The 14,929-nt window shown below is 35.9% G+C and overlaps 1 protein-coding gene across 2 annotated transcripts in view; it reads right to left on the reverse strand.

Annotated features, from left to right (window-relative positions):
• Positions 1-883: 883 nt before the first annotated feature.
• pdia5 (protein disulfide isomerase family A, member 5) overlaps positions 884-14,929 on the reverse strand; it is a 75,088-nt gene continuing 61,042 nt past the window's right edge. For both annotated transcript variants that reach the window (XM_061926408.1, XM_061926407.1), the window contains exons 13-17: positions 14,145-14,308; positions 13,699-13,829; positions 10,813-10,883; positions 8,940-9,074; positions 884-1,433 (exon numbers count right to left, since the gene is read on the reverse strand). In XM_061926408.1, the coding sequence (XP_061782392.1) occupies positions 1,353-1,433; positions 8,940-9,074; positions 10,813-10,883; positions 13,699-13,829; positions 14,145-14,308 (582 nt within the window). In that variant the 3' untranslated portion in view covers positions 884-1,352. The remainder of the gene's footprint in view (positions 1,434-8,939; positions 9,075-10,812; positions 10,884-13,698; positions 13,830-14,144; positions 14,309-14,929) is intronic.

The following is a 14,929-nucleotide window of genomic DNA, read 5'->3' on the forward strand; positions in this document are numbered from 1 at the left end:
TTGTTTGTGATGATGTGATATCAGCAGGAATCGTACTTGTATCATGTGCCGTGTCAGAGGAGGTTTGGTCAAGATGAAAAGTAAAAACCGTCTGGAATGGACTTGTCTTGAAGTTGAAGTGGGGTGGTTACTTCAGAACTAAAGTTGTGTAGTCATAAGGTGTCAAACTTTCACGCACTAAAACATTTTATTTCTCTTTACTTTTTTCACCGTCGTGATTGTTGAACTTTTAATTCTCCAAAAGAAGACAACAATAATAAATTGTAAAAATACTAAAGTGCACTTTTTATATCCAGTTGGAGACAAAGTGAGTGGGTGGTTTGTTTTGTTGTTGCATCACTTTACAACATTTAGAGCAGTGACTCACACTGTGGTGTGCGTACCACTAGTAGTACACACCTAGCAATCAAATATTTAAACACAGTGTGACTGCTCAAACTTCTGCATCACATCACACTTCAACACATCAAACCCTGTGTGATATTTGTACCAAACATTCAACACATCACACTTCAACACATCAAACCTTGTGTGATATTTGTACCAAACATTCAACACATCACACTTCAACACATCAAACCTTGTGTGATATTTGTACCAAACATTCAACACATCACACTTCAACACATCAAACCTTGTGTGATATTTGTACCAAACATTCAACACATCACACTTCAACACATCAAACCTTGTGTGATATTTGTACCAAACATTCAACACATCACACTTCAACACATCAAACCTTGTGTGATATTTGTACCAAACATTCAACACATCACACTTCAACACATCTGTACCTGACAGTAGAAATTGCAGTGTCTTTCTGTAATGATCCTTTCACAATAAAACAATCTGTGGGACAAAATGAGAAAAAGACAAGAGCTTAGGAAAAAGTAGGATTGTTTATTATTATTGTTGTTGTTGTTGTTGTCAGGGTGACCGTGGACAAGAAAAGGCCAGGATGACTTCTTGGTAAACAACAACGACAACAGGAAGTAGCTTGGCGGCGGCAGGAAGTGACTTCTTGCTGTCTCACCTTCCCTGAGAAGCGTCATGGCGGCAAAAAGAGGTCGTTGTCACTCAATGATTGACAGGAAGTTGAAATGTGGACGCCCATATTTGGCATGTTGAGGGGACAACAAAACAAGCTTCCATTCCTCCTTAAGGCCACACTTTGGACAAATATTTATGTTCACCCTTTGGCCTGCAGGCGTTGCTACGGCAACACGGGGTCACATGACCACTATTGCATAGATACACCTCCGCTGCTCAGTCACGGAGTCACCTGTTGAAATATTTGCTGAGGTCATCATGTCCTTGGTGCCAGTGCTGAGTGGGGGCGGGGCCGCCCCTCAGAGCTCCTCCTTCTTTCTGATGGCTTTCTCCTGATGGCGGCCTCGCAGGCTCCGCATGAAGCCGCTGAAACCCACTTCCTGTTGTCCACAAGATTATTACGTCGTCATGCTGACAAATACTTTCTTACTCAAAGAAATAACAAACATGGAAATTCATAGAAACAACATCAAATACAGCTGAAAGACTTTTTAACAACCTAATGCAAAAACACTAATCAAAGATCGTCTATACAACAGGAGTGCTCTGTAATCTTAATAACCTAATAAAAAAAACTAATCAAAGATCCTCTATACAACAGGAGTGCTCTGTAATCTTAATAACCTAATAAAAACACTAATCAAAGATCCTCTATACAACAGGAGTGCTCTGTAATCTTAATAACCTAATAAAAACACTAATCAAAGATCGTCTATACAACAGGAGTGCTCTGTAATCTTAATAACCTAATAAAAACCGCTAATCAAAGATCCTCTATACAACAGGAGTGCTCTGTAATCTTAATAACCTAATAAAAAACGCTAATCAAAGATCCTCTATACAACAGGAGTGCTCTGTAATCTTAATAACCTAATAAAAACACTAATCAAAGATCCTCTATACAACAGGAGTGCTCTGTAATCTTAATAACCTAATAAAAACACTAATCAAAGATCCTCTATACAACAGGAGTGCTCTGTAATCTTAATAAAAACACTAATCAAAGATCCTCTATACAACAGGAGTGCTCTGTAATCTTAATAACCTAATAAAAAAACACTAATCAAAGATCCTCTATACAACAGGAGTGCTCTGTAATCTTAATAACCTAATAAAAAACGCTAATCAAAGATCCTCTATACAACAGGAGTGGTCTGTAATCTTAATAACCTAATAAAAACACTAATCAAAGATCCTCTATACAACAGGAGTGCTCTGTAATCTTAATAACCTAATAAAAAATGCTAATCAAAGATCCTCTATACAACAGGAGTGCTCTGTAATCTTAATAACCTAATAAAAAACGCTAATCAAAGATCCTCTATACAACAGGAGTGCTCTGTAATCTTAATAACCTAATAAAAACACTAATCAAAGATCCTCTATACAACAGGAGTGCTCTGTAATCTTAATAACCTAATAAAAACACTAATCAAAGATCCTCTATACAACAGGAGTGCTCTGTAATCTTAATAACCTAATAAAAAATGCTAATCAAAGATCCTCTATACAACAGGAGTGCTCTGTAATCTTAATAACCTAATAAAAAACGCCAATCAAAGATCCTCTATACAACAGGAGTGCTCTGTAATCTTAATAACCTAATAAAAAACACTAATCAAAGATCCTCTATACAACAGGAGTGCTCTGTAATCTTAATAACCTAATAAAAACACTAATCAAAGATCCTCTATACAACAGGAGTGCTCTGTAATCTTAATAACTTAATAAAAACACTAATCAAAGATCCTCTATACAACAGGAGTGCTCTGTAATCTTAATAACCTAATAAAAAAACACTAATCAAAGATCCTCTATACAACAGGAGTGCTCTGTAATCTTAATAACCTAATAAAAAACGCTAATCAAAGATCCTCTATACAACAGGAGTGGTCTGTAATCTTAATAACCTAATAAAAACACTAATCAAAGATCCTCTATACAACAGGAGTGCTCTGTAATCTTAATAACCTAATAAAAAACGCTAATCAAAGATCCTCTATACAACAGGAGTGCTCTGTAATCTTAATAACCTAATAAAAACACTAATCAAAGATCCTCTATACAACAGGAGTGCTCTGTAATCTTAATAACTTAATAAAAACACTAATCAAAGATCCTCTATACAACAGGAGTGCTCTGTAATCTTAATAACCTAATAAAAAAACACTAATCAAAGATCCTCTATACAACAGGAGTGCTCTGTAATCTTAATAACCTAATAAAAAACGCTAATCAAAGATCCTCTATACAACAGGAGTGCTCTGTAATCTTAATAACCTAATAAAAACACTAATCAAAGATCCTCTATACAACAGGAGTGCTCTGTAATCTTAATAACCTAATAAAAAATGCTAATCAAAGATCCTCTATACAACAGGAGTGCTCTGTAATCTTAATAACCTAATAAAAAACGTTAATCAAAGATCCTCTATACAACAGGAGTGCTCTGTAATCTTAATAACCTAATAAAAACACTAATCAAAGATCCTCTATACAACAGGAGTGCTCTGTAATCTTAATAACCTAATAAAAACACTAATCAAAGATCCTCTATACAACAGGAGTGCTCTGTAATCTTAATAACCTAATAAAAAATGCTAATCAAAGATCCTCTATACAACAGGAGTGCTCTGTAATCTTAATAACCTAATAAAAAATGCTAATCAAAGATCCTCTATACAACAGGAGTGCTCTGTAATCTTAATAACCTAATAAAAAACGCCAATCAAAGATCCTCTATACAACAGGAGTGCTCTGTAATCTTAATAACCTAATAAAAAACACTAATCAAAGATCCTCTATACAACAGGAGTGCTCTGTAATCTTAATAACCTAATAAAAACACTAATCAAAGATCCTCTATACAACAGGAGTGCTCTGTAATCTTAATAACTTAATAAAAACACTAATCAAAGATCCTCTATACAACAGGAGTGCTCTGTAATCTTAATAACCTAATAAAAAAACACTAATCAAAGATCCTCTATACAACAGGAGTGCTCTGTAATCTTAATAACCTAATAAAAAACGCTAATCAAAGATCCTCTATACAACAGGAGTGGTCTGTAATCTTAATAACCTAATAAAAACACTAATCAAAGATCCTCTATACAACAGGAGTGCTCTGTAATCTTAATAACCTAATAAAAAACGCTAATCAAAGATCCTCTATACAACAGGAGTGCTCTGTAATCTTAATAACCTAATAAAAACACTAATCAAAGATCCTCTATACAACAGGAGTGCTCTGTAATCTTAATAACTTAATAAAAACACTAATCAAAGATCCTCTATACAACAGGAGTGCTCTGTAATCTTAATAACCTAATAAAAAAACACTAATCAAAGATCCTCTATACAACAGGAGTGCTCTGTAATCTTAATAACCTAATAAAAAACGCTAATCAAAGATCCTCTATACAACAGGAGTGGTCTGTAATCTTAATAACCTAATAAAAACACTAATCAAAGATCCTCTATACAACAGGAGTGCTCTGTAATCTTAATAACCTAATAAAAAATGCTAATCAAAGATCCTCTATACAACAGGAGTGCTCTGTAATCTTAATAACCTAATAAAAAACGCTAATCAAAGATCCTCTATACAACAGGAGTGCTCTGTAATCTTAATAACCTAATAAAAACACTAATCAAAGATCCTCTATACAACAGGAGTGCTCTGTAATCTTAATAACCTAATAAAAACACTAATCAAAGATCCTCTATACAACAGGAGTGCTCTGTAATCTTAATAACCTAATAAAAAATGCTAATCAAAGATCCTCTATACAACAGGAGTGCTCTGTAATCTTAATAACCTAATAAAAAACGCCAATCAAAGATCCTCTATACAACAGGAGTGCTCTGTAATCTTAATAACCTAATAAAAAACACTAATCAAAGATCCTCTATACAACAGGAGTGGTCTGTAATCTTAATAACTTAATAAAAACACTAATCAAAGATCCTCTATACAACAGGAGTGCTCTGTAATCTTAATAACCTAATAAAAAAACACTAATCAAAGATCCTCTATACAACAGGAGTGCTCTGTAATCTTAATAACCTAATAAAAAACGCTAATCAAAGATCCTCTATACAACAGGAGTGGTCTGTAATCTTAATAACCTAATAAAAACACTAATCAAAGATCCTCTATACAACAGGAGTGCTCTGTAATCTTAATAACCTAATAAAAAACGCTAATCAAAGATCCTCTATACAACAGGAGTGCTCTGTAATCTTAATAACCTAATAAAAAATGCTAATCAAAGATCCTCTATACAACAGGAGTGCTCTGTAATCTTAATAACCTAATAAAAAACGCTAATCAAAGATCCTCTATACAACAGGAGTGCTCTGTAATCTTAATAACCTAATAAAAACACTAATCAAAGATCCTCTATACAACAGGAGTGCTCTGTAATCTTAATAACCTAATAAAAACACTAATCAAAGATCCTCTATACAACAGGAGTGCTCTGTAATCTTAATAACCTAATAAAAAATGCTAATCAAAGATCCTCTATACAACAGGAGTGCTCTGTAATCTTAATAACCTAATAAAAAACGCCAATCAAAGATCCTCTATACAACAGGAGTGCTCTGTAATCTTAATAACCTAATAAAAAACACTAATCAAAGATCCTCTATACAACAGGAGTGCTCTGTAATCTTAATAACCTAATAAAAACACTAATCAAAGATCCTCTATACAACAGGAGTGCTCTGTAATCTTAATAACTTAATAAAAACACTAATCAAAGATCCTCTATACAACAGGAGTGCTCTGTAATCTTAATAACCTAATAAAAAAACACTAATCAAAGATCCTCTATACAACAGGAGTGCTCTGTAATCTTAATAACCTAATAAAAAACGCTAATCAAAGATCCTCTATACAACAGGAGTGCTCTGTAATCTTAATAACCTAATAAAAACACTAATCAAAGATCCTCTATACAACAGGAGTGCTCTGTAATCTTAATAACCTAATAAAAAACGCTAATCAAAGATCCTCTATACAACAGGAGTGCTCTGTAATCTTAATAACCTAATAAAAACACTAATCAAAGATCCTCTATACAACAGGAGTGCTCTGTAATCTTAATAACCTAATAAAAAATGCTAATCAAAGATCCTCTATACAACAGGAGTGCTCTGTAATCTTAATAACCTAATAAAAAACGCTAATCAAAGATCCTCTATACAACAGGAGACCTCTGCTGTTTTTAGGGACCTATGCAAAAACACTATTCAAAGATCCTCTATACCAGTGGTCCCCAACCTTTTTGTAGCTGCGGACCGGTCAACGCTTGAAAATTTGTCCCACGGACTGGGGGGGTGGGGAGGGTGCTATTTTTTTATTTTATTTTATTTTTTTATATATTTTTTTCCATAAAGAAATACAATCATGTGTGCTTACGGACTGTATCCCTGCAGACTGTATTGATCTATATTGATATATAATGTATATATTGCATTTTTTATGTTGATTTAATAAAAAATAAAAATGTATTTTTATTTCTTGCGCGGCCCGGTACTGGTCCGCAGCCCGGTGGTTGGGGACCACTGCTCTATACAACATGAGTGCTCTGTACTTTTAATGACCTAATAAACATGTTAATCAAAGATCCTCTATATATGAGTGTGGTGCTGTTTTTAAGAACCTGATGCACAAACACCAGTCAAAGATCTTTTACTGTGTACGACAGGAAGTATCTGCTGTTTTTTAATCTACAACAAAAACACTTGCCTAAGATCCTTTATACAACAGGAGTGCTCTGTAATTTTAATGACCAATTAAAACATGTGAATCAAAGATATGACAGGAGTGGTCTGCTGTTTTTAAAAACACAAGTCAAAGATCCTCTAAACAACACGAGTGCTCTGTAATTTCAATAACCTAATAAAACATGCTATTCAAAGATCCTCTGTATGACAGGAGTGTGGTGCTGTTTTTAAGAACATAATGCAAAAAAACAATCAAAGATCCTCTACTGTGTATGACAGGAAGTATCTGCTGTTATTTAAATCTTCAACAAAAACACAGGTCAAAGATCCGCTATACGACAGGAGTGTTCTGCCATTTTAAAGACCAATTAAAAAAAAAAGCTAATCAAAGATCCTCTATGATGACAAGAGTGTAGTGATGTTATTAAAGACCTTGGGCAAAAATGACATGCGTGTGTTGCTGTTTTTATGGAGCTCATCCAAAAAAATGCTAGTTAGTCAAAGATCTTCTATACAACAGGAATTCTCTGCTGTTATTAAGGGCCTAATGCAAAAACAGACCCTGTCAAAGATCCTCTATACAACATGAGCGCTCTGCTGTTTAAAGAACCCAATGGAAGAAACACTAATCAAAGATCCTCTACTGTATATAAATGATCTGCTTTTTCCCCTCTAGATGAAATCAGCGGTCTGCAAATTTAACAACCTAAAGAAAAGAATGCTAATGAAAGATTCTCTATTGTACACGACAGGAGTGCTCTGCTGTTTTTAGGGATGTCATGCAAAAACACCAGTCAAAGATCTTCTATATGACAAGAGTGCTCTGCTGTTTTTAAGAACCTAACGCAAAAAACACCAGTCAAAGATCCTCTATATGATAAGAGTGCTCTGCTGCTTTTAGAAACCCAATGGGAGAAAACCACTAATCAAAGATCCTTTATTTTATATGGCAGGAATGATCTGCTGTTTTTGATGTAAAACAAGAACCCGAGTCAAAGATCCTTGATATGACAAGAGCACTGTGCTGGTTTGAAGGACCTAATGCAGAAAAATGCATGTCAAAGATCCTCTATATGAGAGGAGTTCTCAGTTGTTTTAAAGGCTGTACAACAAAATTAGTTTATTGTGTTAAAGTTGAAATGAATAAATAAACTTATGTCATGCAAAATAAAATATGTCAAGATTGTTTTTATTATTAGGTTTTGATGATTATTTTGAAAATATTAAGGTGTTACAAAATAATCAATTCACATCAAAATCATTTTTGTTTATTCCAATTCTAAATTGATTCATCATTTTGATTTTATATATATGTATATATATATATATATATATATATATATATATATATATATATATATATAAATAAAACATATAAAATTGTTTAAAAAATAAAAAATAATAATAAATAAATAAAAAAATAAAAAAAAATATTTATTTATAAAGTTTTTTCTTTTTCTTTAAAAACAATTTTAAATCTTATATAAAGATAAGATAAAATAAAACAAATTAAAGAAAAATAAAATAAATTAAAAAAAATATATATATATAAGATATAAAATTTTTAAAATAAATAAATAAATAAATAAATAAAAAATATATATATATTTATTTATAAAGTTTTTTCTTTGTCTTTTTTTTTTTTTAAACAATTTTATATCTTATATAAAGATAAGATAAAAGATGAAATAAAAACAATTAAAGAAAAAAAAAAAATAAAAAAAAAAAATATATATATATATATGTATATATATATATTTTTTTTTTTCTTTTATCTTTTTTTTTTAAACAATTTTTGGATTCAACAAACTACTATTATTGTTATTGAATCAAATCTTTGATATTAATGATGTACAAGATGTGTGAGGTGTAATATTTAATAAATGTGTTTGAAATGTTTTATTAGAATATTTAATGGGTTGAACATATTTATCAATGGCCTACTTCCTGCATGCCCAAATATGGTTGTGTTCCTCTGTTTTGTTGTACTCCTGATCTTGACTACTTCCTGCATGACCAAATATGGTTGTGTTGCTCCGTTTTGGAGTTTATTTAGAGAAAGCCCACAGATTGCACTCCTGATCCGAGCTTTTCAAGCTGGAGTTGAACTTGAGACCAAGTTATGGAGACTTTGATGTGAAAGATCTCACCTGGCGCTCCCCGTGGTATTTGTCCACAAACTTGCCGTAGTTGTAGTGGCTGAAGGTGGGGTAGCCCTCCACCGCCTCCTGCTTGCACAGGTCCTGGTTCTGTCCTCTGGTGCAGTCCACGGCGCCGTAGGCGATCTAAGACAACATTGGAGAGGACCTTCATGTAGCCCACCAGGCATCGTTTGCTTTAAGGGTTATATACACCATGTATTAGCTCATTTTACACCATAGCTAATATCACAGGTGTACACCTGAGAGTCACATGACTTGGTACTATGTGACACATGCTAACTGTTAGCATGCTAATGCTATTTAGCCCTCAGAGACACCTCACTTGCTACTTATAATTAAATGTAAAAAAAAAAATTAGGGGTAAAAAAATTAAGTGTAAAAAAATTCAGTGCAAAAAAATGTTGAATGAAAAATATTTAGTGTGTAAAAAATTAAGTGTAAAATAATTGAGTATATAAAAATTGAGTGTATAAAAATTCAGTGCATAAAAATTGTGCAAAAAATGAGTGTATAAAATGTTGTGTGTAGAAATTAAATGACAATAATTTGGTGTCTAAAAAATTAAGTATATAAAAAAATCAGTGTATAAAACTTTTAGGTATAAAAATTCTTTGTAAAAGAAATTAAGTGTAAAACAAATTTGTGTAAAAAATTTTGTGTATAGAAATTGAATAAAAAACATTTAGTGTGTAAAAAAATCCAGTGTAAAATAATTCAGGGTATAAAAATTCAATGAGTGGGAAAAAAAATCCAGTCTATAAACATTCAGTGTAAAAAAATTATGCGCTTAAAAATTGTGTATAAAATGTTGTGTTTATAAATACAATGAAAATAATGTAGTGTTGAACTTGTTTTAATTAAGTGTATAAAAAAATCAGTGTATAAAACTTTTGGGTGCCAAAATTCAATGTTAAAAAAAAATTAAGTCGTTTCCTAAAAAAGTTTGGTAACAAAGACACTAATTAACTTCAATGTGCATCTCTAAGACATCACCTGGAGATAGGCCCCTCCCACCTCAAAGACATCACCTGGAGATAGGCCCCTGCTACCTCCAAAGGGGGATAGGCCCCTCCCAGCTCAAAGACATCACCTGGAGATAGGCCCCTCCCAGCTCATAGACATCACCTGGAGATAGGCCCCTCCCACCTCCAAAGGGGGATAGGCTCCTACCAGCTCAAAGACATCACCTGGAGATAGGCCCCTCCCACCTCCAAAGGGGGATAGGCTCCTCCCAGCTCAAAGACATCACCTGGAGATAGGCCCCTCCCACCTCCAAAGGGGGATAGGCTCCTCCCAGCTCAAAGACATCACCTGGAGATAGGCCCCTCCTATCTCCAGTTTGTAGGCCATCTGCTGTGAGCAGTTTTTTCCTTACATTATTATAGCAAATAAGAGATTGCAAGAATTGAGAATGGAATCTTCACCCCAGGAATGGGAATGGTTCACAGCCCAAAGAGTCCCACCATAACGTGACTACGACGGGGACAAGGTAGTAAGAGCACAGAAGTCAGCTGTAAACATACAACTGTGGCTTTCTACCTGCTGGGCTCTTACTTTGAAGGGCTGACTTTACTTCAAAGCTGTTCAAATAAGGTGAAAACGTGACAGGTGTGACATTTTGTACTTCTGATGCAATACCAATATTGCAGCCAGGTGTATTGGCTGATACGGATGTTGAATCGATACCAGCCGATATCCATATCACAACAGTCAGAACATTAGGCACACCATCTGAACCAGATTCCATTATATTGCAAAGAGAAGGATGTTGTGTTGTCGTACTGTGACCCACTCAGGTGGCTAAACATGGCGACATGACTAGACACAGGAAGTAGTAGTAGACACAGGAAGTAGTACTCACCTTGCGGTCCTCTTTCAAAAGTTCTGCTGCAGCGGTGAAGTGAGGGACGGCATTTTTACAGTGTGGACACCCTGTGGGAGAGACCACACCACTGTCACTACTACACAACAGTATTACACAACAGTACTATGCAACATTACTACACAACATTAGTGCTACGAAACAGTACTACACAACATTACTACACGTGTTTACGCACCTTCCAGAGACGCCTTCATTGCCGCCATTAAACCTCACTTAACTTGCACTCATGTTTTTGACAATAAACTCAGATCATATATATATAATATATATATATATATATATATATATATATATATATATATATATATATATATATATATATATATATATATATATATATATATATATATATATATATATATATATATAGATATAGATATAGATATAGATATACATACTGGATACATATATATATATATATATATATATATATATATATATATATATATATATATATATATATATATATATATATATATATATATATATATATATATATATATATATACATACACTCATATGTATATTTATATCAAATAAATGAAAATCAAAATTTTGTGGTCGAAGTTTTTGCAATAAAACAATGTTTTCAAAGACAAAAAGTGCATCAAATAAATTAATAATAACTTCAAATAATGACAGACAACTGAAGCTGATCTAGAGATTCATGAGTTCATAGTGAAGAAATTAAAAATGAGATTTTTAGTGGATTTTTTTGTAACTGGCTTTGTTCAAAAAGTAATAGTGAATCAAAAATCTAAAATTTTTAGGTGAAAATATTGCATATTTCCTGTTTTTTCCGAATGTTTAATCAAAAAATAGTAAAATAATTTTAGGGGGGTATTGCAAAATTGTCTACCACAAATATAATACAACCATTGTAATAAATCTAATGGGTCTTTTGATGACCGACATGCAAAGTCTCTTAGCTCTTGCTCTGCTCAGTGGCCTAGTGGTTAGAGTGGCCGCCCTGAGATGGGTAGGTTGTGAGTTCAAACCCCGGTCGAGTCATACCAAAGACTATAAAAATGGGAGGCATTACCTCCCTGCTTGGCACTCAGCATCACTTTTAGATAGAACACTTTGAGACTGTAGATAGAAGACTTTTAGATAGAAGACCTTTAGACTGTAGACAGAAGACTTTTAGATAGAAAACTTTAAGATAGCACAAGTCTTTGAGTCCCAGTACTGTCATGTCAGCATCAAGGTGAACATGTCTTCATCTATGACAGAGTGAAGACTTTCTTAACGTGTACAAGATGTGTTGAAGTGTGATTCTGACTTGTTTTTTCTCCTCACTCTCCCCAAGGCTTGGGTGGAGTCCTCATGACCACTTCTAAACTGGACTACGTAAGCGCTGGTCCAGATCCAGGAAACCATTACAGTTCTTCTCTGAGGACGCGCACCTCAAACATCCACGTCCAAGTGCCCAGTGCTGACAAACCACTGCTTTTATGTGCATGAGTGCTTCTTTTCTCATCAATGTGAGTGCTTTTTCCCCCCTGATCAACATGTGCTTGTTTTCTGACTAATGTGTGCATGAGTGCGTGTTTTATAATTGAGTGCATGAGTGCTTGTTATCTGATCAACGTGTGCATGGGTGCTCTTTTTCCCCCTTATCAACATGTGCTTGTTTTCTGATCCACGAGTGCTTTTTTTCTGATCAACATGTGCATGAGTGCTTGTTTTCTCATCAACATGAGTGTTTTACCCCCCTGATCAACATGTGCTTTTTTTCTGATCAACATGTGCATGAGTGCTTGTTTTCTCATCAACATGAGTGTTTTCCCCCCCTGATCAACATGTGCTTGTTTTCTGATCAATGAGTACATGAGTGCTTGTTTTCTGAACATGTGCATGAGTGTTTGTTTTCTGATTGTGTGCATGAGTGCTTATCGGGTCAACGTGTGCATGAGTGTTTTTTTACCTGATCAATGAGTGCATATTTTCTGACAAATGTGTGCATGAGTGCTTGTTTTCTAAACAACATGTGCATGAGTGTTTGTTTTCTGATTGTGTGTATGAGTGCTTGTTAACTGATCAAAGTGTGCATGAGTGTATGTTTTCTGACGAATATCTGCATGAGTGCTTGTTTTCTGACAAATGTGTGCATGAGTGCTTGTTTTCTAAACAACATGTGCATGAGTGTTTGTTTTCTGATTGTGTGTATGAGTGCTTGTTAACTGATCAATGTGTGCATGAGTGTATGTTTTCTGATGAATATCTGCATGAGTGCTTGTTTTCTGACAAATGTGTGCATGAATGCTTGTTTTCTGAGAAATGTGTACATGAGTGCTTGTTTTCTGACAAATGTGTGCATGAGTGCTTGTTTTCTGAGAAATGTGTACATGAGTGCTTGTTTTCTGACAAATGTGTGCATGAGTGCTTGTTTTCTGACAAATGTGTACATGAGTGCTTGTTTTCTGACAAATGTGTGCATGAGTGCTTGTTTTCTGACAAATGTGTACATGAGTGCTTGTTTTCTGACAAATGTGTGCATGAGTGCTTATTTTCTGAGGAACACGCTAACATGTGCATGAGTGCTTGTTTTCTGCCAAACCTGTGCATGAGTGCTTGTTTTCTTAAAAACACACTAACGTGAGCATGAGTGCTTGTTTTCTTACAAGCACGCTAACGTGTGCATGAGTGCTTGTTTTCTGATGAACACGCAAACAAGTGTATGAGTGCTTGTTCTGATGAACGTGGGCACGAGTGCTCCTTTTCTGACGGTCACGCTAACAAGTGCATGAGTGCTTGTTTTCTTACAAGCACGTTTAAGTGTGCATGAGGGCTTGTTTTCTAATCAAAGTGTGCAAGAGTGCTTGTTTTTCTGACTAACGTGTGCATGAGTGCCAGTCTTACAAGGAGCGTAGAACATGACCAGAGCGTGTTTCTTCTTCTTCAGAGCCTCTCGGAAGTCCTCCAGTCCCAGATGGAGCACGCTGGAGGGCTGCTCCTCCCAGGACTGTTCCGGGGGGGGCGGAGCCTGTGGACTGCAACATGTGTGGAATTAACACACTACAGGTATTCAACACAGGGGGGCGGAGCCTGTGGATTGCAACATGTGTGGAATTAACACACTACAGGTATTCAACACAGGGGGGCGGAGCCTGTGGACTGCAACATGTGTGGAATTAACACACTACAGGTATTCAACACAGGGGGGCGGAGCCTGTGGATTGCAACAAGTGTGGAATTAACACACTACAGGTATTCAACAGACAAAAACCCATCATGGACATTTGACAAAATGTCTTACCTTCTGGGTGTCCAGAAGGTAAGACTCCGCCCCCCTGGGTGTCACTCACCTGTGCATGAACTCCATGATCTTGTCCTTGCTGCGCAGGTGTGGCAGCGTGAAGGTGTCCCGCCCCTTCTCAAAGTACTTCAGCGTGGGGAACCCCGAGATCTTCAGGCGCTCCCCCACGGACTTGTGGACCGTGGTGTCCATCGCCGCCAACACACCAGGACTCTGAGGGACACGTTGGCGAGGAGCAGGTCAAGTTGAGATGGAGGACTGGGAGGAACAAGGTGAGGAACACATGGAGGACTGGGAGGAACTAGGTGAGGAACACATGTAAGACTGGGAGGAACTAGGCGAGGAACACATGGAGGACTGGGAGGAACTAGGTAATGAACACATGGAGGACTGGGAGGAACTAGGTGAGGAACACATGGAGGTATGGGAGGAACACATGGAGGACTGGGAGGAACTAGATGAGGAACACATGGAGGACTGGGAGGAACTAGGTGAGGAACACATGGAGGACTGGGATGAACAATGTGAGGAACACACGGAGGACTGGGAGGAACTAGGTGAGGAACACATGGAGGACTGGGAGGAACTAGGTGAGGAACACATGGAGGACTGGGAGGAACTAGGTGAGGAACACATGGAAGACTGGGAGGAACTAGGTGAGGAACACATGGAAGACTGGGAGAAACTAGGTGAGGAACACACGGAGGACTGGGAGGAACTAGGTGAGGAACACATGGAGGACTGGGAGGAACAAGGTGAGGAACACATGGAGGACTGGGAGGAACTAGGTGAGGAACACATGGAAGACTGGGAGAAACTAGGTGAGGAACACAC

This window comes from Nerophis lumbriciformis, linkage group LG31 (genome assembly GCF_033978685.3).
Source record: "Nerophis lumbriciformis linkage group LG31, RoL_Nlum_v2.1, whole genome shotgun sequence".
NCBI classification, from domain to species: Eukaryota; Metazoa; Chordata; class Actinopteri; order Syngnathiformes; family Syngnathidae; genus Nerophis; species Nerophis lumbriciformis.